General features: G+C 43.1%; 2 protein-coding genes across 2 annotated transcripts; one reads left to right on the top strand and one right to left on the bottom strand.

Annotated features, from left to right (window-relative positions):
* Positions 1-929: 929 nt before the first annotated feature.
* Positions 930-16,782, bottom strand: SS18L1 (SS18L1 subunit of BAF chromatin remodeling complex; the record flags this gene model as incomplete). The annotated part of the gene is made up of 11 exons (XM_082325779.1): positions 930-956; positions 1,160-1,287; positions 2,821-2,940; positions 4,153-4,245; positions 4,640-4,741; positions 5,652-5,816; positions 6,800-6,997; positions 10,632-10,776; positions 11,585-11,669; positions 12,980-13,056; positions 16,714-16,782. The coding sequence occupies 11 exons, from the start codon at positions 16,780-16,782 to the stop codon at positions 930-932; spliced, it is 1,209 nt and encodes a 402-aa protein (XP_082181905.1).
* Positions 16,783-17,283: 501 nt separating this feature from the next.
* Positions 17,284-23,758, top strand: PSMA7 (proteasome 20S subunit alpha 7). The gene is made up of 7 exons (XM_082326077.1): positions 17,284-17,535; positions 18,966-19,092; positions 20,502-20,626; positions 21,937-22,059; positions 22,455-22,574; positions 23,139-23,201; positions 23,433-23,758. Exons 1-7 carry the CDS (start codon positions 17,440-17,442, stop codon positions 23,523-23,525), a joined length of 747 nt encoding a protein of 248 aa, XP_082182203.1. The 5' UTR covers positions 17,284-17,439; the 3' UTR covers positions 23,526-23,758.
* Positions 23,759-24,748: the final 990 nt, after the last annotated feature.

Genomic DNA, 24,748 nt, shown 5'->3' with positions numbered 1-24,748 from the left:
AAGAAGGATGCCAGCCACCTGCTTGCAAAATTTGGCATGAAAATGTATATGCAAGTTATAAAATTTGGAGTAACATATTTAAGACTGGAGTTTTGCCAGATGTTTTTCTCAGCTAAGCACAATATGAAGCAATATTGACGTCTAGTAGGCTGACACTGCAGATCTCGGAGCTCCCTTCTATTTTTCTTTCAGTGATAGAAATACCGTAGTTTATATGGAGATATAAAAGGTGCCTCTAGTGATTAACATTTCCTTGAATATAGGTTTTGAACCTCTTTCTGTACCTTTTGCAACAGAAATATGGACTTATGCAGATTATTGAATTAAAAGACTTGGGTTGTTAGCCCTGGTAGGTATTGTAGAAGTTGCAGTTAATTTTATTTTTATCATATATCATAGAACTGTCTTCACATAAGGAATGTATCCATCCCCTTATTCTTAATTAGTAAAGTTAAGAGCCATGGATTTCAGAGGCTGGCGGGTAATCTTCAATGCATTCAGTTTAAAAAAGATCAATAACCTACCACAGGATACCTCCCTGGTCTGAGATACGACTGCATGGCTTTGTATTGAGCCAGACTGCAGAATAACCTGGCTCTTTTCCAGAACGGGGCACAACTGTGATCAAATGATCCTAAAGCTATTTAGAAACATCAAGAATGGGGAAGGGGAGGGGGTGAATGAAAAACTTCTGCATTGTATCAACATACAGTACTATACACAGCACCAAATATCAAACCATTAAAGCATTGTCTTGTTACCAGTAGTGCACTGCTTCATATCCAGCATGAAATGAACACTGTTCACATACAGACGCTGCTTTGTGCTAAGGGGTAACCAACATATTACAATTAATCAAAACTGCCTGTACATCCAGTTCAAAAGATGGAGATACTATTGAAATGAATCTGACACAGGATCATATTCTTTTATTGCTGGTAATTTCCATATTGTCCCTATAAAAAAGAGAAATAAAAATGTTGGAGAATAATACATCAGAGGTTTACAAACAGTGAGTTAGACAATTTCTTTTGGTCTATGAATTTTGAAAGACCCACTGAAGTATCACCAATACACCTCCACCAAATTATCAGATGGATTTATATGCAGAGCTAACAGCTAAATCTGCTTTTTCATAGCAGAGATTTAGACAATTTACCTGCTCATAGCCGTAAGGCCTCTGTTGCTGAGCAGATGGGCCTGTCTGAGACGCTCTGTAACTTCCATATTGCTGCCCCTGTCCCTGTTGGTAGCTGGAATACTGTGAAGAGGCTCCTTGTGCAGGACCTGAGAAGACAGTGACATCTATTACTAAGGCTCGATTTGCTAGGGGGAGTTCTTACGGTGAACATAATGTAGAACGTGATGGTAACAAAGTAAGCTCTGCAGGTGTGAACTGTGAGTAAATTTTGCCTAGACTTCCCCTCTAGCTTTACACTAGAAAGTGTTAATACTAATAATGATCTAGTTGCAGCAGTGTAAACTTCAGTTCAAGTTTTAAACTTCGGTCAGAAAATGTGATATACTTCTGAGTGATTTGCCTCTCTGAAATCTGTATTGGCCCAGCTCAATTATTACCTATATGCAACCTACCTGGCCTTTATTTTAGTAACAACTGCACGTTTAACTTCCTATTTAATCAGGCTGGGCCACCATAAGCACTGCTGACCAGGTAGAACCTAAGAAATCTCTTGCATATAGAGATAATTTTAAAAAACATGTAGATCAGACACAAAGCTGCACAGGGATATTGATTTCCTTTTATTTGGGACTGTGTATGTTGTGTATAGACTGCTATGTGCACTTCTTAGCATTATTGGTGGATTTCTATGAAGGAGAACCTTTAAAAAGAGGAGGACAGATTTTAACGTCATAAACAGAATTTTGGGTACAGTTTCACAGATTATGTCTGGTTTGAGTAGTCCAAGCTATCGACTGGCACTGCAGAGTCAGGTGTTAATGATTTAATTAACTTTTGAGGCAGGTTCTATTTCATGAGATCTTACATTTCTAAAATGGATTTGCTGTTTACAGCAACATTATCAAGTTTGGTAAATATTGCCAGTTCAAGCTCAAGCACCATCACATTTGGGAGATGCACCAGAAATCCCTTGCCTTGAAGCTAGTATTTAGATTATTCCAATTTCTACGGCCCCTCTTTTTGTACTAAATAACTTGAAATGATTTCTTTCTCCCGAAGGCTGAGGATACATACAAGATGCCTCCAGCTGGTCAGAAAACTCTAAGACAGCCATCAAACTCGGATTTTTTTGATGGCAGCGGGGAGATTTGCCACTGGTGACCTGAAGGGTTTGAAAGCCCTGCGCCAGTCTTAGCTGCATGTTCAAAGCACTTCCACTTTTTTCCTTTCGCCTCAGTCCCTCACCAAGGAAGAAAACCCCCATGATGTTGCAAGAAATCTAAGTGAGGGAGTAGTGATTCTCTGGACTGTTGATGTTATTTTTTCATGTTAGTTGCGGAACTATTAGATGTGTAGGAGGCGTGAGAATCCAGGCGCTCACCTCCTGCTCACACTTACCAGAAAGTCAACGTGAGGCAAAAGTGTACTTTCTAACTTTCTAATTTTCTTTCAAAAGAGAGAGGGATTCAGGATGCTAACATACCGGTCTGGAATGCAGTGCTATACTAATGTATGTTACTGCCCAGCATCCCTTTACATGCTATGCTCTTTGGCTAGTTTTGTTATGTGGATGTCCAAGATTAATCAAGGAAATAGTTTACAGCATATTTTAGTTTAGGAATGGAGGCGTGAGGATGAAGTATTGCAAACGCTTGACCGGTCAGTGACAGTTTTCTTACCGTATCCTTGCTGTTGTCCTGGGTAACTTTGTTGATTTGGGTATTGCTGCTGGGAATATGTTTGCTGTTGTGCAGCTCCCTGTTGGTATCCTGCCTGCTGCTGGCTGTACTGAGAATTTCCTGAAGAGGGGAAAATTTGAAATAGTTTGGTTATAGATGAGGCAGGTATTTCACTGTCCATGCGGATCATAAGGAAAATAAAGGCGTAAGGAGCCTTGGTCTGGAATTCATAGGCTCTTTTCAGATATAGATGACTGCATTTTGCCTATCAGGATGTTTATTTCTTCAGTGATTTTTAGTTCTTTTGAATGGGAGAGAGTTGTTTATTTGTACACATCACTAAAGAAACAAACAAGCAACCTGTTCCCCAAAGGATTTTTTTTTACCCCAGAAGTGTTTCAGAAGAAAAACACAGCGTTACAAAGATAAGGGTGCCAGGGTAAATAGCCGGTTTCTCAAGAAGCCCTCCCACTGTATTTTCTTCCAGATAATGATGTTTATTCATATATCTCAGAAAGACCACTTATCTAGTTGTTACTGGTATTTTTTGAAATACCTATGATGGAAAATCCATTTGCAGTATCCTGAAACAACAAAATGAACAGAGACTATACAGATGACATTGCTTTTCCTAAATGCCACCTCGCTGTATCGTAATTAATATTTTGCAGTTAATTTAGAGTTCTGATATCTTAATAGTATGACTGAATTTACTCGTTGAGAGTTTTTTAGTGGTAGAATTGCAAACTCATAGTATTGGTGATTTTCAAAGATTAGTTTCCTTTAACCCATTGTTTTTCACAATTTGTAAGGTGAATTAAGTAAGATTAAAAAAAGTTGGTCCTGGAATTAACCAGTAGGCTTTCTTACTTTAGAGAAATTTCCATTTATGGCTGCCATTTTTTTCCTGCTCTGAACCCCATTTCTAACTGCAAGCACATTAGTTTACCTTTGTCAGCATAGCCTTTTACTTTAATATAGCCTTTTTTACTTGCATTATATAAAATGTTTGTTAAACAGCTTTGTAAGAGTGGAGGATACTGATATCCTGGAAGTCTTTTCTCTTACTGCAAAAAAAGTTCAGTATCCATAGCTATAATTCCACCTGCCTCAGCTACAACCGAGGATCATTTTTTCTAATGAATATGAGGCTACGCACAAGTTGTTAGTGATCCTACAAGGCTCCACAGCATGACACTCCTTAAGTAACAGCTAAGTAGCAGTTAGTGATGCAGAAATTGCAAGTCATATTTTACATTTTCATAAGCATTTCATTAGTATTTTAGGGGATTAGAGCTTTGGTTTACAAAGATTGCCAATATTTTTTCCTACCTCCTTCATAATAGTGTTGTGTGGAGTCATCAAATGACCTGTCATAGCTCTGCTCAGTATAGGATGACTGCTGATAGGCGTAATCACCATGTCCTACAAGGAATTGCAAAGATTTATCAGATACATTGTTAATATAACTATAGATATATTGTTGAATGATATATTGTGAAGCTGCTTATGCACAAAGATGAGGCTAAGAGGAAATACAGACCACTTAGGAGATCGAATACATGGCAAGGAAAGTCACACCTGTGGATCAATCTCTTGCCTTTACTAATCCAAACTTTGTGCTCTTTTGGAAGCAGTTTGGATAGCAGGGTGCACTGCTGCGTATGTTTGTGTACCGGGCTCCCATGCCCTGGGATTAGAATTTTCTAGCGTTTAAATTGGATATCAAATGTAATGGGTTTGCCATGTCCTTGCATGTGGCAGTCATGCTGGTCTACACTTGAGCAGTATTACAGTGACTACAGCTTAGAGGAATTACCGTCTGGGTAATATTGCTGATTCATAGGTTCTGATGAGCCTTGTCCATGACTGTACTGTTCACTGTAATATTCTTCCTGACCCATGTACTGCTGCGAGGAACCTGCAAGGCGAAGGCAAGAGAGAGCAAACTGAGCCCATGGACTCCTAAGGGATGTTTTTTTTCTTATCTAATTTATTTTTAAGAAAACAGAGTTTACATCTGGATAAATAAACAAGCTATGTATGTTGAGAGCAGTTTCAAAGATGTTTGGCTCACTAGCAAAAGGAAATAAATGCGTATTCTCAGAAAAAGCTGGTTGAAATTGAAATTACGCAACTCTCAGTAACATGTCCTAAACCCACTCGCTTCTGTGGCAATACCAAAAGTAATGGCTACATTTCATCTACTAACCTGAGTTATTAGAAAGCACAGGAACGTATTCCATGCTCAAGAACACAGAATGAGATCTATTTTAATTAATGTATTAATTTGTTTCTTAGCAAAATTCAGTTTATGTTAGAATCAGTCTAGCAGCTTTATTACCTCTTAGTACTTTTTCCAGAGAGGTCTTAGAGCATGGTAGTTATCCTCTGGTGTTTTCCTTTCCTTGGCCTAATTTTTCGTACTAATTGCTGGCAAACTACATCTTCTTTGCAGAAATGTGTTCCTTGTTAACTGTGCCACGTTATGGCTGATCCAACACCATTTGAAAGAACTGAAAAGATTCCCAGTGGCTTGAGTGAGCTGTATATCAAATTGTTCATCTTTTCTTTAGAGATATATGATCCCTTTTAGACAGAATTATTTTTCTAAACACCTGAAATAATTAAATAGATAAATCTTGAAAACAGATTAAAGCTCATCTGATTGTCGTGATACTTCCACCATTCGAGATTTCCTGTGTTCTCAGATGGGATTCCCTGTTCATAAACGTGACTTGGAAATTTTGCTGACTTACCTACCCCACAGGACAGACTGAATATCATCAATCTAATAATAATTATATTAATAATCTAATAATAGATTTTACCTTGCTGCGAAGCTCTGTAAGGGCCCATTGGTCGCTGACCCATCATGCTGTTGCCTTGGTTGCTCTGACTCATCATGGCAATGGAGGACTGCCCCTGGTAATGCTGGCTCCCTCCTTGTGCTGAGTTGTAATGTGACGTTGCTGCTTGCTGGTGCATCATGGAGACTACAATGTACATGGAAAATCCTGTTTTCTAAAAGGATGTGACAGTTCTCTCCCTAGTCTCTTTGGAAACAAGTTAAAACCTTCAACCAACATGCATCCTGATAATTCTGTGAATTTTCCACAGGGGGAGATGTTTTCCTACTACATGTATATAACTCTTCTGCACTGTAATCCAGAAAGGATGTTATTACATGGTCATTTGCTTCAGTGAGACATTTAAAAATACATCTAGCCTTGATTATTGTTAGCTTATGAATGTAATCATTATTACAGTAGGATTAAAGACAGAAAGAAGAACTGGTATTTGTTCCTCTCTGCCTCCTGACTAATTCATTGCTGCACTTCTTTTCTAACCAACTCTTTCTTCTACTTCCATCTTATCTTATACCTGATGATTATACAGTTTAAATAAACTGACATTCTGGGATTTATTTGATCCCTAAATTTCATGTTGTCAGAAAGAATTCTTAAGCATTGGACATCCCATTCAATACTCAGTAGCAAACATTTTTACAAATTAAGAGATGAACTCTGAGTTGTCTGCTAGTCTCTCTATGCCCTGCAAGCAGCGTGAAGTATCAATAAAATAACAAAAATGGGGTAGTGATGTACAAACAGTAAATGTGTAATACTCTTTGGCAGGCTCTTTCAGCTAGGACAGAGGTGCTTCTCAGCTCCCTCCCACGGTTGTGGGATCTGCTGCCAGGGGCTGTCAGATAGTGCTGCTGCACTTTTAGCGAACCCTCTTTTCCCAACTCATTGCTAACCACAACAAGTCGGTGTAAGTTAAAGCCAGCCTGAAACTGTTCTGACTTAAACTGGTGCCTGACACCTTGAAATTCAGAGATGTCTTAAAGCTGTCTTTTCCTCTTGTATGTTTGTCGCTGCCTACAGAAAATATTTACAGAACAAATACATGTGTGGTAAACCTCTGAGGTCACTGAAAAGTCAAGTTGGCCCAGAAGGAGGAAGAGGGAGTTTACCTGGATTAGACTGCATGTTGATGTTTGTTCGAGAGACATAATTGCCTATTGACCCCTGGCCTTGCATTGGCACATTCTGAGATGCAGGCACGGTATGGCTATAACCAGGCCCAGTTCCATGACTGCTGACAGTCATACTCAGAGAGGTTGTGGGCATAGTGTTCTGGCCTGACTGCTGCATAGACACGTGATTAGGACCTAGAAAAATTAAAGAGAGCAACAAGAAAATCTGCGCTATTATTGGCAACGTACAGTGAGCATTAAAGCCCTCGCGGCCTTTCTGAAATACCTTATGATAAGGCAAAACAAAACAAACCAAATCCTCATCATTAAAATTCCCTGTTATCTACAGACAAATTAAAACTGCCTACTGCACAGTTAGAGTGATCCTCCTCTTCCTGGCAGCCAAATCCAGGCTGTCCAGAATTGCAGACGGGAAGAACAAAACCAGCAGCAATGCCCTACAACCAGTTCCTCGCAGGCAGCAAAATTAACAGATGCCAGTCATTTCAGATAGATAGTTCAGAAAATACATGGACTCTGAAAACATCCCAGCCTTCTGAAATCTGTCCTTTCCTTCCTCCCGTCCTGCTGTTGACTCCTCTTCCCCCTTCACACAGAGGGTGACAACGGGAAAGCACCGTAGTGGCTGAGAACCACTTTGCACATTGCTGCATCCACTGGGTTCCTCTATAACCAGCTAGCCGTAGGAGGTCCCAAGGGACCCTCTCTTCCAGGGACAAGCCTGTCTCTCCCTTTCCTCAAGTTTGACTGAAAGTACCTCAGACTTTCGGAAAGTAAATTTTCCAAGTCACCATCATAATCCCTGTTGTTACGATACTCCCTTCCCAACATCACCGTATGTAATTATCAGACTGCTCCAATTACATCCTGGGTTTGAGGGTATCATCCTGCTTACCTGGCAGTATGCTTATTTTTTAAAATTCTGTTGTTGCTGTTGGGTAACTAAAATTGGAGAGAATCTAGTCCTTGTTTTTTGTTGTTTGTTGCTGTAAATACTTTTATGAATGAGTTTTGGAAAGTTGTTTTCATTGTGTATTGTTACTGTCTAAATTATGATAGTGTGTATTGTTGTCAATCTAAATTAATTTAGGTAGAATGGAAGACATGCACAATCCCTAGAAGAGACAGAATTATGTTGTAATGTTTACATAACAGTATTTTAATTCACAGTTATTAAGTGTATCTACAGCCTCTGAAAAATGTGTCTAATTCTCTTAGTACAAACCTCTTAATTACTCTTAATGGTTTTTATAGACATCAAAATGAGGAAATTTGCTGTAGATTATTATGTTTTCCTCTGATGGAGAAATGCAGGCAGCATTTTCAGTAAGAGGGAGCCATCTCTACTGAAATCAGTGGAGCCGGGTCAATGTACCACTACAGAGATCTCACCCTGTGTTTTGCTACAATTTTGTATGTTTTGTAAAGCTGATACTTCTACTTGTGCAACACAAGACCACGTGGTGTTTGAATGGAGCTAGCAGTTGCTTTGAGTGAGAGATGGAGTAAAGCAAGTGTTGGTAAACCTTGCCATATTTGTGTGGGAAAACTTAGAGAAACTTGGCCTTCTTTAAAGCAAAAAAAAAAAAAAAAGTTTGGCTAATTTGTCATTGTAAGGGAAAATATGAAAGCATGACCGAAAGTGTTTAAATAAAAACACTAAAACAATAAGATAAATACAAAGCATTGAACCTCTTTCATACTTTCATGAATCTAAGGCAGTTGGGTTTTTCTTTGAAAGGCCTCATTCATGATTTCTGAACAGTTAAAGTTGTCAGTTGGGCCTGATTCTGTCTGGAGAGAGCTGAGTTTCACTGGTTGGTTTATTGAATCTCACGGGTGTGACTGCAGGGCTGTGGCATGAAGAATCACTGACTTGTGAACGGTGGATTACTGGAAATCTGTGGGTTGTTTTTTAACTTGTCCCCATCAACAGAATTATCATTACAATTGACCTAGCTGCCACTACAGGGAGTTATCATGTATGTAGGGAATTACCTAGTTACTGTCCTGCAGAGCTGGTTCCCGTAAAGTCCCGCCTGAGGACAAGAAAGGCCAAAATGTAGTAGCTTCTATGTCTTCTTCCCTGTTCTTCCCTCTTTTACAATGCTGTACCTGTTCATTACAGACTTTCATCTCTATTGCCATTAGATTGAGAAATTTTCACAAGTACTAGAGCCCATATATTTGAATTGTTTGTGCATATTTATTCCTAATTTAAAAAAAAACATGCTGTCCAACCATTCTTGATCAATGTGAAATAATTTCTCAGTCTCAGTCTACCTGCCCATCAAGACTGCTGTGTCATATAGCATCATTGTGCTAACTTGATTCTAGCTGGCACAGAGACAGCAGCAGTAGAGACTGGCCACCACAGGGAGCGTCCCCAAGCCCAGGGGTGTGAGGGCCCTACTCCCACAGCAGGCACGAGCAGCGTGGCACACGCCATCACTGCTGCTGTCACCTAGGCTACTCGGAAGAGGCAAGCTACTGCATTCTCAGTCACACCTTGGCTTCGAAGCGTAGCTACGTCCTCAGTCTGGTCTCCAGTGGACTGATATTTTCATGGTAAAATACCTGGTGACAAAGTCTCAGTGACTGGGCAGAGGGAACTACCCTGAGACGCCCACAACTCAGGCTGGGTTTTAGTGCTGCGTTGGGGCAACACGAGGTGAACTTGCAGCATGAGGTAGACTGCCCTGGCTGCTTCTGTTCTGCCGATGACTCGAGTCTTCAGGACTGCCAGTCTGGGCCTTTCAATCAGCACTAAATTACTATAAAGAACTGAAGGGTGGGGGCAAATAAGAAGAAACAGCAACAGTAACACTGAAAATGTAGATGCTTAGTAACACTGACTTATAATACTTATACTAGGTAATAAATCTTTCAAAAAGAAGGCCCAGATAAATTTAGTAAGTTCACTTTACAAGCTGTAACTCTTTAAAGTAGGTACCTCATCCATTAGTTTAAAAGTACTATCAGCTTGACCACAAATGGATTTTTAAAAAGTCAGAAGTAATTTCATGGCTAGCATCTGCTCTTGAGTCCCTCTGCTAAGGCCTGTGATTTTACAATCAGATACTTCTATTTATAGAAACTGTTTTCTCTCTCTGTCACTCTGGGAAGGACCCACAGAAGCAAGAACTGACTAAATAACTATGAACTACAAAATAAACAAACAGATTATTCATACTATAAAATGCATAGAGTAAAAAAAAATATTCTTTGTCTTTCAATTAGTTTCTTTTAGTTGCACCAACAAAAACAAATAGACAAGGTACATTATCTTATTCACATGAAACATCTGTGCAAACTCTTTGGCTATGTAGTACAATCTCTGCAAGCTTCTGTAGAGGGCAAAGACTGATGCAACACCAAATTATTTTTAAGAAGGCATGTATCCTGGAAGGTCTTTGCAATCTAAAGGCTTGGTTGTGTGGTTAGTCATGCAAGCAATTCCATTTTACCCTGGCCAACCCCACCACCTTCAAGAGAAAAAAATACCACAATACATAATTTTTCTTACTAAAAACTTGGATGCGTCTTTACTTGCTGATTTTGATTACGCTGTTTTTAAGAAATGTTTTTGATTTCCCCTATAGAAATACTAAGCAGATTGGAGTCCTTGCAGAAGCCAACGTCATTACTGACTGTAGCCATTTTGTGATGATTTCAGCATGTGCCTGAAATCCCCATATGCCTGAAAGGTGAGTTAGGAGAGGTCTTTTACAGCTCTGTAAGTATATTCCGCATTAATGATTTTGTTGCCAAGCAACAGCAAAGCAGCACAAAGGGGACTGAAGCTCACCATTGCTAATCTGACTCTGCATGAGGGAGGAAGGAGGAAGGCCCGTCCCAATTGCATCGCTGAGATTGCTCTGTGAATGGAGAGATTGGTTGGATGCGCTCTGAGTCATTCCTCCTGGGCCCAAGTTTATGTTTTGCGTTGGTGGCTGCAAATAACAAGGAGGAGAAGCAAATTTTTGGTTAGGTTTTAATTAGAAAAATAATAACGCCCAAATTAGCCTGACTAAAAACTGCCTCAACTAAATGTGTGCTTTCTTCACTTTTTGGGCTTGCTTGCATAAACCTTTCTTCGTTTGACTACTACATGTGAATGACATTCAGCACGATACAGAGAAGCCGGCAGGCAGCACAGTGAAGATCTTAAAATTGTGCTTATAATAGAGTCTGGCTTCTGTTCCCATTCTTCCGTGCTTACATGAATTTCATTTTGTGCTGGTCAGAACATAACTGCTGAGGGGATATGCGTTAGCAAAGTGCGTTGACAAACTGACCTTTGTCAAGCATAAAGCTACGCTGTATTTTGTGTTATGTGTGATACCTCCAAAATCAGTCCATTTAGCAAGAATAGCACAATGTCAAACCAATGCCCAAATGCTGAATTAGATTTTTGACATAAAATAGTGGCATTTTTTCCTGAGTAAAGAATACAGTAAGAGTAGGTAAAGAATAATGAATCTGGAACAAATGGAGCCTGTTCAGATCTGTAGCACTGCACCATTTATAGCATACAGCCCTTGAGCTACAGAGACAAGAGATTAACACAAGTGTCCCAAAGAATGCGTTTTAAACACAATAAAAGTAGCTTTTGAATCGTTTAGTGGTCTACTTGACACCTGCAAAACTTTTAGCTGGAAAAATACTAAAAAATGGTTTATTGACAGTTATCAGTAAGAGAATCAAAGAACATTTCCCTCTGGCATAGTAAATGTATCTGATGGTAGCACGGGTACTTACAGCAGGAAGCAAGGACTGCATATTCTGGTTAGAATCTGCTATTGTTGCCAAGTAAACCAGGTTTCTGTGCAAGATTTGTTGGTATCTACAGAATAAGGAGTAAAGCTTATTTGGAAAGGGTTAACAATACAGAAAATTCCAAACCTTTCTTTTTTTTTTTTTTTTTTTTTTTGCTATTTACAAATGATTAGTTAAATTACATTAGCCCACTTTTCATCTGTCATAATAAATAGCAATACTAATGACCTGTATCTGTGCTGTCATGCTTTTCATCAAGGATCAGCGTATTCAACACCTCTTTTACAAATGGGTAAGCTTGGGGGAAAGGAGAGGTAAAATACACTCTCCTTTGAAAGCACTTTGAGTGAACTGTGAAGCTGGGACCTCAGTCTTTGAGTACTGACACCCAGTCAGCTGCTCTAACAATTAGCCGCTTTTTCTTCCTCTGTTTAACAAGGGTCCTAGTAGTAATGAAATTCAAGAACTCCGAAAACCAAAACCTGTTTGCCCGACCAGCAAGCTGAGAAGAACAAGATTTTTGTCAAGAGTGCTCTAACTGGAGTGTTTACTCAAGTAAGCACCACCAGAACCATTTACGCTTCTTCACAGTTCTCAATGAGCTGGAAAAGCTCATAATAAAGAACAGGAGGGCACCCAAAAGCTGTGCCACTGAGCAAAGTGGAGTCAAACTTTTGGGAAAAGGGAAGGTTCCAAGAAGGCAAGAGAAAATGCTTTTTTTAGTATGAGTTTTGTTCTCATAAGGGGAAAATGCCTGGGAAGTGGGAAAAGTGGCAAAAATGAAGCCAGAATGGTGACGTGACTTCTTTAGCAAAGGTATCTTTTTTAGACAATTTTTTTGAAAGTACAGCTTTCTGGGTTTGGCCCCGTAACTTGACCTTTCACGGGGCAGACTGGCTGTTCTTCCTGACTGAGGTTTAACCCCTAAAGTTTATAAAAGTATTTTGCTTTCAAGATTAGGAATAGTAAGCAGTGATGCAAACTAGTATGTCTACATGCATATTGTTTTGGCCATAGGTAACTACATGGCTGATCCTTAACATTTAATTACTTTCTGATGAAAATGTGTAAACAATTTTGTACCTGATTCTACTTGTATTTAATGAATCTGCATAGAGCAAATGGTCCAATAACCATAATTGTTTATAATTATTTTAATAAGTGATCTGTTAAAAATATTGTAAATACTAAATACTCAAATACTTCAGAAAAAAAGCCTCTGTTCCAAGAACAACATGCATTTCTTAATACAAGCAAATCTAAAAAAATAGCCCAACTATTTTCTCAGTGATCAGTGAACAGAACTGTTCATAGTACTGTTCTTGAGAAAAAGTACACCAAAAATTTCTAACATGCTCCACAACTCGTAATACTCACTGAGTACATTCTGCAGTTTTCCCCTTGCTCTGATAATCCATAATACATTGTATTAGGTGGTGATTTTCATCTAGCATCTGCATAAAAGACATACAATCAAAACACGTTACTGCGAGAATCATACTGAAGTCCTGTGGTTTTGTGATACTCCACATTCACCCTTCTTGGCAGTGGGTGGTGTTTTGTGCAGTTTTGTTGCCTTGGGATTTTACAAAGCACCTACACGTGACTTTATCGAGCCACGAGATTGTACTTTTCAAATAATTCATTTATGAACAGTTATCTTTACAGGAGGTAGTTGAAATACCCAACGCAGAAGAATTAATGGACTTACCTTTTTTGGTAGATAGATTTTTACGCTGAAGAAGGGAAACGCTTTTTTTCACTATGAAATACCTCTGCCTCATTCTAAAATATCACCCAACCCTTTCCAAAACTTCAGATTTTACTAACATGCCTACTTTCAAATCAGAAACATACTCTCAAACAATTCAAACCTACTAGTTTTCCTGCACAGGACTAGTGTGTGCAGACTACTGAACTTGATGACGTATAAAATTTGCATTACTGGATCTACTGAAACCACATTTAAGAGAATTACATCCCAGAATGTCCTTTGGGGTAGTTCAGTTCTAATACAGGGAGGACTTAAAATGAAAACACAGAGTAATTATATATCAGTTAATTTATGTGTATCGGTGGCTGCTAGCTTAGCTTCCTTCAGTAAATTCTAGTGACTGACTTGTTCCAAGAAGATCAGAGCTGCTGGACAAAATGACCACTGACCTTTATTTAATGAACTTAAAATAGAATTAAAATATCCTTGGGTTTGTTTTTAAATTTCAAATACAATAGCTTGTCTCTTTCCCCCAGCTTTCTTGTGAATGCAGCAAGCTTTCTGCAGGTGAATGAATGGAAAAATAACAACAGTATTTACAAATTTAGATTTGCCTCTGGCAAAAATTCATTACAGAATACGGTTTGTAGGTACTGCTGATATTAAGTGCTTGCAAGATTGGGCCTTTTGAACCACTGTGTCATCAGGATAGAAGAACTCTTGAGGAAAGAATAACACGTTTTCATACGAGTTAAATGTGAATTAATCCGTGTGGGTATGTGTTCTGATCAGAACAAACGCTTGACCCATTCAGATGCAAATAAAGGGCTAGATTATAGGGAAATGAGCAGAAGAGTCTTTTTGATGCACTTGCAATCTAGCTAGTCACTCCCTTAGAGACCTCAGCTTGTCCTGCTTCTTGCTTGCGATCTGCAGGTTGGTGTCAACTTTGCTGGACACCCTCGTCCATCGCGGGCTCTGACTGCTGGAACTTGCAGCCATCCCCTGTGGCTCACGTCCGCGAGGGTCTGAGGCGCAGAGGCGTTGCTGTGGCCTGCCACGGCAGGGCGGCGGGCTGCTCGCTCCCACGCTGACAGGGAACGTCAGAACCGTGTCAGTCAAGAATCCATCTTCCTCCTGCATGCGTGCCTATGCTCACATGGCAACCCGGGTGCAGCATATAATTTTAAGAGAAAATATTCCTGCCTGATGCACAGTGCAGCTCTTTGTTTCATGCTCTGTACTCATTGTCGTACAGAATTTTCACCTGTGTCAGTGGAAATTTGGTATACAGAATTAGCAAAGAATATAAACCCGTCCTTTTCAGTTTCCACAACAGATATCACTGACAATATTTTCATATTCAGTTAAGATGCGTATTCAACAGCAGGAGTCCAAGCAGTATTACAGGTATCTTCGTCAGAAAAGGGCTACGCTTCTATAATTGGCTGAAAAACATTTTGCTCACTGAAAAAGGAATTGGGAATAGCTCTTTTCCTAACTTACTAGGAAAAAAGAAACGAGTTCTGATCTCCAGTACGCAGAAGAAACTGAAGTTTACTGCCCTGCAAATGCTATTTGATGAACTATTTTAAAGCACCACCATCACTGCTGTCTTGTCAAAAGCTCTACCTTCCTCCATGTGAAGCCTATTTTAGGAATAGTTGGTACTGGAATAATAACAGCTTTGAAAGACTATCAAAATTGAGTTAATAAATAAAAATAAGCTGCTTATATATTACGAATGCAAATAAGAATAATCTTGTTTTTCAATTAAATTGGTATGTGTTCTAAAAAGCTCACTTTAATGAGGATTTTCTGAGTTCCTAGCCCAGCACCTGCTCCTTCTCTCACTGCCCCATTTCTGTACTCGTCCATAGCGCCCGTCTGGCTACTGCGCCTGCAAGTCTCTTCCTCAGCATCGCCGCTCGTCAGAAAGAAAATCACTGCCAACAGCCCACTGCTGAGGAACACTCCTGAAGTAACGTGCCAGCGAATGCACCTGAGGCGGGAGATGTTTTTACACGTTACCGGTAAAGAAATAACATTTTGAAGCTCCCATAAAGTTTATGAATGTGCAAAAAGGAAAGGGCTTGAGAATCAAACTGAAGATACTTTGGCTGCCCTTTGTCTGTGGATACAGTCATGGGTTTAAGTACAAATTGTCTGAGTTATGAAATTCTGTCCTAATTCAACCAATCTGGTGGTTGGAGAAAAACTTATCCACTGAGTCTGAAATATTTTAGTATTGAAAATCAATTTGTGCCCAATACTACCTGTGCTGCAAGAGCTACACAAAATGGGATTAGTTTCCAAATAGCCTCCCGAGATCCAAGTCGTCTCTTCAGGCTCTCTTAGGGCAGTTTGTTCTGCCTTAACCTCTGTTCTGTCACAGTCTTCCACTGAGGTTTTCTTCCCTAGAAGTCATAAATTGGCACCAGATGATGGTTTGGCTGCAAAAGCCCCTGATGACCGGGTAATTGCTGCACTAGCAATGGCACTTCTTCATTAGCCGCTGTTTCCAAATGGCCCGCGTAGGACACACGCCCCTCACGTCCCCCGCGCTACGCAACTCCACAGAAACAAAACACCTCCGCGGTGGGGAACACGCGAAAAATACGGCAGAAGTACAAACGACAAATAGCGGTCAAAGTAAAAACATGCACGTTCTTTATTGACATTTCCAGCCTCTTCCCCACTGACCCTCGCCTTCCGCGGGAGGAAGGGGGTGCCGGGCACGGGCGCGTGGCCCCTGCTGCCAGCCCCGCGCTATAGGAAACAATAACTTCCCGACGGGCAACCCTCCGCTTCGGCCTCCGCAGGAGACCCCGGCGGAGGTCCCCTCGCCAGGGGAAATCTCTCAAAACCTTTGTTTGTCATTAAACGTCAATGAACACATCACAAATAATAGTATATGAGAGATACCAGTGGCTGGTGCTCCCTCTGTCTTCTGAGAGATTAAAATTCTGCATCCAAATACAAAAGAAAACCCTTGCAAATTCAATATTTTAATTCATTTTTGAGGTTGGTTTTTTGGGGGGCCAGAAGCTGACATGCCATCGGAAATTAATCATATATTTGCAGATGTTATTGCCATTTCCCAATGTATTATTGGCAGCTTTTCTCCCCTCTGCGATCAGTGGCGATAACGTGCCATCCCAATTTTATGCCCCGAGTCCTTCCCTCGCTCTCTTTGCGGTGATCTGAACACCTTTGCTTTGTTCCACCTCCTCCTCCTCCTCCTTCCCCCACCTCTCTCTCCAGCTGTCCATCTCTGCAGCCCTCGCAAATCCACTAGTTTTCCTCATCGCCCTAGAAATAAGCCTCCTTCCTCAGCCGGAGGAGCAGGGACGGAATAAACGTCTAAAATTGTCTGTATAAAAGCATGCTTTTTTACCTTCTGGATAGTTTGCTGGGTGACCTCCCCTTTGCCTCTTGGGCGAGCAGAAGCAAAGGCAACCGACATGGTGGGGTTTTTTTTACGTGTCTATAATATATCGGTTCCAGGCTCTAATAATATTGTTATTATCTGGCCGCTATTGCCGTGCGCGGATTCTCCGCAGTGCGCGGGGAGGGGAGCCGCCGCAGATGGTACGATCTGCGCCCCGCAATGAGCCGCGGGCACCGCACCGCCAGCCGGCACGCACCGCCCTCGCCCCGCCGCCCGCCCCGCCGCCTCGGGGCGGGGAAGGCGGCGGCGGCGGCGGGGATTTGGGGAAGGGGCGGGAGGCGGCCGCCGTCGCCCCCGCCGCCGCCTCCTCCTCCCCGCCGGCCGCACATGGTGCGTCCCTGCTGCCGGGCTTCCTGTCGCGGCGAGCGGCGGCTCCTGCCTCCGCCAGCGGCCGGCGGCTGCGCCAACTGCGTAGGGCGTACGCCAAGTGCGCCGGGGAGGGGAGGGGAGGCGAGGCGGCCGCTTACGCCGGGTGCGTAGCGCGGGCTCCCTAACGCCAAGAGCGTAGACGGGGCCCCGCCTCCCGCCCCTCCGCGCCGGGCTGCGGGGCGCGCGGCGTACGCAGTTGGCGCAGGGATGGCGCGGCGCTCCGGAAGCGGCGGGCGGGGATGAGTGTGCGGTTTTGAGGGAGGCGGCTGGTTCCGGCCCCGCGGGGAGGCACGGGCGGCAGCCATGAGCTACGACCGCGCCATCACCGTCTTCTCCCCGGACGGGCACCTCTTCCAGGTGGAGTACGCCCAGGAGGCGGTGAAGAAGGGCTCCACCGCGGTGAGTGAGCGCAGGGCGGGGGGGCGGCCGGGCCGGGCCGGCGGGGCTCGCCGTGAGGGAAGGCCCGGGATGGGGCCTGCCCCTCGCCGCGCTCCCCGGCCTGCCGGGCCCACGGCACGAGTGGCGCCGGCCTTGCGGGGAAGGGTGGTCGGGGGCGGGGAGCGTGACCTGTCTCCGGAGAGGTGCCCCGAGGCCGCAGCAGCGGCGTTCGGCCTAAACACGGCATTTATGGAGCTGCCTTAAAAATCGCCGTTTTCTTCAGAGTGGAAGGCGCGCTGCCGGTGAAGCTCTGGCTCCGTTTCAGGCCGTTACTGGGGCCTGATTTTGCATCGAGGCGCGGACCGTGCGGCCCGGTGCCGGCGGGTCCCGGGCGGCCGTGGCGCTCCTCGGCCCGCAGCCCCCAGGCCGCCCCCTGCCCCGCGGCGGGAGCGGAGCTGCCGGGCACCCGCAGCAGAGCAGCGAGCTCCTTCGTTGTTCTGCAAAATGCGGATTCCCGGTGGGCTGGGAAGCCTGTCAGGAGAGGCATGTAGAAGGAGCCGTCTGGCTCCGAGCTTCCCGTTGTCCCAAGCTTTTGTTCAATGAAGGGTTTTTTCATTTAGGAGGGGGGAAAAAAAGTATTAATTCCCAAATAACAAAATACCTGGAAGAACATTTACTGCCTTTGGGATAGGAGTAAATGTAAGAAGACTTAGTGCCAAATAGGCTCTTTTTTTGTCTTTTTTCCAGAAATGAAAAATACCGTAAAAGTAGCGCTAACATCATATATAATCTACCTCTGTCTGGTCGAGCAGTTGGTTGAGTTTAATGTTTTCGGAAACATCTGTAACACAATAACAGCAGGGCCGCTCCATAAGAAAAAAATATTCCCATCACCCTATGAGAAGCAGTGGGAATGAGTGTGAAAGGCCAACTTTTTTTTTCCACCCCTCCCTGATGTTGGAGAAGGTATATTCAAAGTATGAATTAGGACATTAAGGAAACAACCTACTGACAGGCTGCTTGTAGATTTTGCTTGGTTTAATCTTCCGTGTTTTGGGTTCTGACTTGAGCAATACCAGTGGACTAGTTGTAGTGGTAGTTTTGTTGTTGATCCTGCTTCTGTGGCTGCAGAAACACGAATGCTGGTATCAGGGAAAACACAGGTGGTAAGAGAAGTGGGAATATATCTCTTGGGAGCCGTACGGATTTAAATTGGTATAAGCCGATTATGAAACTGCACCCTGGAATCTAATGCAATTTTTGTTACATCAGTCCTTCTCCAGGTTGTGGCAATAGGCAATAAAATACTGACTTCAAGTTGAAATCATGCTTACAACGTGGGGTTGTTGTGTGTGCTTGTTTTTTCGTACTCATTCCAGTGAAGTCTGCAACTACTAGGTTTTTGGGGCCTAGCTTAACTTTTTTCTTCTTTTTCTCTTAATGCATTGAAGGTTGGAGTAAGAGGGAAGGATATTGTTGTTCTTGGTGTGGAAAAGAAGTCTGTGGCAAAACTTCAGGATGAAAGAACTGTGCGGAAGATCTGTGCTCTCGATGACAATGTCTGCATGGCTTTTGCAGGTATATGATCCCTTCGGGGTTTTTGGCAGTTACTGGAGCACCTGTGGGTATGTTTATGGATTCTGAGAACATAAAATACTTAGCGCAACTGGCTGAGGACTGTGGGAAAGGAATGTATTTCTACGGTTGCTTATTCTTTTTTAAGTAAGAGTAGCCTACTGTATGGATAAATATAGAGAGCGAGCCAGTGATCTAATGAGAGGAAATAAGTGTTGAAGTTAATAAGGTCCTCTAGGTTTAATGTGAGGATGAAGACTGAGAACTGATGTGTCATTGGCACAGGTACACATATACGCTGTTTAAATACATGTATTTGAATGTTTATGTGTATTTAGTTAATATATTTTATATATTATATATAAAATACTTATTATTAATATGTATCACAGGAGCTATAAGAGACATTTGTCAGTTACGGGGACCTTTTCCCACATGCATCAAGCCAAAAAAGCTAAATTTTGCAGTCTTGCATAAAACAAAGAAAAATCTCCTCTGTTCTAGTTCAGAAGACTCCTCCTGAATAAACAGCTCTAGATTTGAAGTGTAAATACTCTAGTTCCACATTCTTTCTGTTCCAAATGCCTTAATTTCCATTGTTGGAATCTTAAACGGGAGGCGTGAAAGTTAAAGAAAACGACATAAATGGAGAGAAAACATATTTCAGAAGGTTTCTTCTCTCTTCGAGTAGTTTAGAATCTTTGTGTCAGTGTTAGTAACGCTTTAAGGGGAGATCTGATTTAACCGGCAAAAATAATGGGGTTTAGATTTGGTGTGCAGGAGTGATAGGCTCAGCTACTTCTGCTGCCTTAGCTAAGAGTTGTGATATGTGCAGGTGGGTTCACAAGCTTAAAGAAAAGTTCTCGAATAAAACAAGGCTGTCAATTGACATCATGTGGCATCATAAGCTAAAAAGTAAAATAAGTAATAAGTTTCTCTAATTTTTTTCTCAAAGGGTCATACTCATTTTTGTCAACTAACATCATGCTGCTCTAGCCTCATCAACTAGACAAGATTTGCTGCACAGATAAAGCTGGCTTATAGTTAGGGGTCTGCATACGAAATAAAACCAATGTGTGTGAGAACTGAGATTGCTTTGCTAATTTGCTGTTGGATGGAACGCTGTCAGTCTGTCAGTAATATTCCGCTTACCTGGGTCAGAATTGCGTGTGTTACCTTACTCACAAACACGAAAGCTGTGAACCGAATCCTCTACTTATTTTGGTACATTAGCTTCTTTCTGTTGCCTTAAAAATGCTGTTCTTGCCCAGCAAACCTGAGAAAGTGTGATCTCTCATTTGCTTTTTTCATTGCTGTTGACACTGACCTTGTGAGCCTTTTGGGGCAAGACTTGTTGTTTTACTTGTGCGTGCTGTACGAAGCATGAATCTGAGAATACGCTGTCATTTCAGGGCTGACGGCTGATGCCAGAATAGTTATAAATAGAGCTCGTGTGGAGTGTCAAAGCCACAGACTCACAGTGGAGGATCCTGTCACCGTGGAGTACATCACGCGTTACATTGCTAGTCTGAAGCAGGTATGTTGGACCGCACAGAGATGCTTAAAATACGTCCTGATGAATTGAGTGTGTAAAGTGTCTGTCCTGGCCTTGTTCTACTCAGCTGGTAAAAATCAGCGTAACAAAACACATTGCGGGTGTTTATTGGAAATAGGGATGTAGTAATAGAAAAGGAGGATTGATTATTGTTTGGGCTTTTCTTCCACAGATGAAGAAATTAATTAGTATTTGTAAGGACTGCATAACTACATTTGTGATATCTTTAGGAACACTCTGCTAATCGATAGCTCTAATTCACTCTCCTAACAATGGTGCTGTGTTATTGTCAAAACGTCTTCATGGCTCTGTTCGTTTTCCCTCCTACTAAGCCATTGCAGGGGAGGGGTAAGAGGGCAGCAAATCCGTGCAGTACTTAATATATTTTACATCGGATATTCGTGAATTTAAAATGAATTACAGTGTCAAAATAGGCCCAACTGCATTCTGTGATAAAATTATTCATTTGCCAGTGTATTAAACTGATTTTCAGCAACTAGTGGGGATTAGAAAAAGTCTTAGTTACACACAGACATGTTTTAGTACAGTGCTGATGATAATTGTGTAATTCTTGTAACAATCCCTGGCCTGCCAGAGCAGAATACCACTTTCCGAAGTTTCGCTGCGTTCCTTTACAGTAATCTCACGTCTGTGTCTCATTCCGGCACATTCCTGATTTCTCTCAAACTGTAACAAACCACGAATCTCACGCAGTATTCCCGCTGCGTACTGCTGCTGGCGTCAGGCCTCCTCGATCGTGGGCACTTCTGGTGCGTGACGTGGCAACGGCTTTGCTAAGCCGGTGTCAGCAGGAGGGCTGCGACACGGGCTTTCCTCCAGCCGGCTCGTGGCCGCAGAGGGTGCCGTGCTTTCTAACGGAATGGTTGCAAATCGTTGGTGAAAACTGACTTCGTGTTCAGGTGCCGTCGTCCTTTCCTTGGCTTCCCAAGCATCCTTGTCAAAGCAGAGCGCTGCGCCTGGGCTCACAGGCTGGGCGCGCTCTGCCTCTCGGCGCCGCCCAGCCGAGAGGGATCCTTCCCGGCAGCTGTAATCGCGCAGCAAACTTCAGCGGGTGTCAGGAACAGGGGTTGAACAATAACCGCCTCTTACTTGCCTTGCTTATGGTCTCCTGTAAGACACGGAATCCTAACTTCCACAGGTAGATTGGTAAGAGAGCCCGCTAAAAATATTTCTGGTGCCCCTTCTGGTTGGAATTTCTATGCTGTCTGCTTTCCCCTCTAAAAATGTTTTTCGAACGGCTTCTGAAATAAGTGTCTCTTCTTTCTGATCAGAGGTACACACAGAGCAACGGCCGCAGACCTTTTGGTATCTCTGCTCTCATCGTGGGATTTGACTTTGATGGAACCCCCCGGCTGTACCAGACCGATCCCTCTGGTACATACCACGCTTGGAAGGTGAGGTGATTCTGTCTCTTGTGGAGAAGTAACAAAATATTTGTGAGTTTTTGTCTCCTTTAAAGAGAGACTGGTGTGGAAAGGAGGTCTCACTGGCCAGGTGATACTGGCTCACAGCTGCAAAAATCCTTAGTGGTCAAATTTACTGAGAATGGCCGTCTGCAGTTCAGCTTTCCTGGGGAGATCTTGTCCTGTTTTGCAAAAAACCATCTGTGCCTGACAGGGGACTTGTGGGACATTTGGGCAGTAACCTGTTCAGTCTCCTGAAAAATACACGGTGATCACAAAACGGTTTCAGATTACATAATTTTGCAACTCGTATTTCTTGCTTATTCTGCAAATGAAGTCTTTTCTGAACTTCCATTCATTATCTTTTTTCCCCTCGATGTTTCCAGGCTAACGCCATTGGCAGAGGAGCCAAATCTGTGCGTGAATTTCTGGAGAAAAACTACACCGATGAAGCCATTGAAACGGATGATCTCACCATCAAACTTGTCATCAAGGCTCTTCTTGAGGTGAGTCTTGTTTCAAATCCCTTGTGTGACTTCTCACTGTACGTCCGGATTAACCTCATAAACGTGAGTACGTTCGCTTTCCCGTGATGCGCACGAGGATTTTCTGTGAAAGGATCTGTGAAAACTCTTCGTCGTAGCCCGTACGTGTGGGAGTAAACTCAAGGTTGAGAATATTCCAGGTAACGGTTTCTGTAGCGTGCACAGAAGAACGCAGTAGCAGTTCTCTGAGGAGGAAAACAGACATCAGTTCTGGGCATAAAAACAAACGCACCAACGATGTGCTAAACCATGTGCAGAATGTTGTGCTTTTTTATCGAAGTTTAAGATACAGAAAATAGCAAAAGCCAGATGGTGGAAACGAGGTGTTCTTCGCCAGCCACCGAGCGCGCTGACGCCAGAGGGAAGACCCTTATTATTTGAGAGTTAGACTGCTGCTGGAGTTGAGAGCTTAGAGCCAACGAGCGAAATCCTCCCACCCCTCTCTCCTTCGAAGAAGGCCCGGAAGGGGGTGTTAGAATTAATGAATGGACGCGCTCCTAATGCCTGCCTCTAACTCCCGTTAAGGTCGTGCAGTCTGGTGGGAAGAACATCGAGCTGGCGGTTATGAGGCGAGAACAGCCGCTGAAGGTGAGGGCTTTGTTTTGCTTTTCTCCGATACTGTCCTTGTTGGTCGGCGTTAGCTTCCAGCCCTTAATCTCGCATTCTGCCCCGGCAAATACTTCTGCCGATTATCAGTGGCCAAGGAATGCTGTTGTGTCTGCTGTGTAAATACCAGTTGACTTTCCCTGTCAGAACTGGAATTGCTTGAACAAAAGCCTCTAAGTTGTGTCTCGAGGGTCACCTGTGTTTGTGTTTTAGATCCTAAACCCTGAAGAAATTGAGAAGTACGTTGCTGAAATTGAAAAAGAAAAGGAAGAAAATGAAAAGAAGAAACAGAAGAAGACATCATGATGAATGAAATGCAACTGCTTAGCTGCTTCTTTTTAATTCAAGTGCTGGGTTGTTCTGTATATTCAACATGTAGGCATTCCACTTACTCATACTGTGCCCCTCTTGAGACCTACAATAAACCTACTGATTTTTTTTTTAAAGCTGTTATTTTAAAAGAGATCTGTCTTGGATTTTAATTACCTGGGCTTGTTTGGTTGGCTACAAAACAGCAGTTGTGACCCATTAAAGAACAAAGACTTTGCCTTTTTTTCCTTGGACACTTCAGATGGTTTAATGATTCTCTCCCACACTCCGTTGTTAGCTGCTTTTTTTTTTTTTTAGTAGCTGTCTCAAGTGTTGTGTTATGACCTCAACAGAACATAACTAACATGGAATTATGCGTTTTCTTCCCCCACAACCATCTTCAAGTTTAGGGGCCTGGCCGTAAGCCTGGCGGCAGCCTGCGAAGGCCAGCGCGGAGGCGTCGGGGGTCGCGTTTTGGGAGGCCAGCAGGAGAAGGGAGCGTTGCGGGCGGCTCCTCGCAGCGGAGGGGCGGGACGCGGTGCATGATTCATCGGGTTCAGAATAAAGCGTTGCTGTTGTGATCGCCCACTAGGGGATTTATAGCCCAGTCGCTTCCTAACGCTAAAAATAACCACACCGAATGTTACATACAGCAGCTGAACCATAAAGCTCTGGTCCAGGGTCCAGTTTCTCCTTTTGCATTTACCCTCACGCTGCTTCCTCCGTGCCCCTTACCCAGGGGAGCTGGGTTTAGCTCCACTTCTGGGGGAGCCTGTTTGGTCCCAGCGCTGGTGTGAGCTGCTTCTCCCTTCCCTTCGGCCCCGGGAGATCGCTCGGGTGCCGCAGGGGGCACGGAGAGCTGCTGCTGTGCACCACAGCCACGTTGCTGTCGAGAGGCAGGATCTGTGCGTTAACGTGGATAACGTAATAAACTTAGAAATATATGAATTTGAGGGTGGCAGGTGACAACTGCGTACTGCGATGGTGTAAAACTGGCCCAAAGGGGCTGGGAAGAGAGCGTTCGTTTCAGAGAGGTATTTGCATTGTGGCACCTCCACGCTGCGGTGCTGGCTGTTGAAAAGCTCTTTCCAGCTGACTCATCTGCGGTCAGCGTCTCTGCCCTGCGCAGCAGCTGGCAGGGCGGCTCGCAGGGCGCCAAGGCCCTTTGCGACACGGAGAGGGGGGAGAGGGGCAGGAGGCCCTGCTCTGGCTCCCGCTGG

The sequence above is a fragment of the Platalea leucorodia genome (assembly GCF_965183815.1).
Source record: "Platalea leucorodia genome assembly, chromosome: 13".
Classification (NCBI taxonomy): domain Eukaryota; kingdom Metazoa; phylum Chordata; class Aves; order Pelecaniformes; family Threskiornithidae; genus Platalea; species Platalea leucorodia.
The sequence above is the reverse complement of the archived record's forward strand: the minus strand, read 5'-3'. Positions and strand labels throughout refer to the sequence as shown.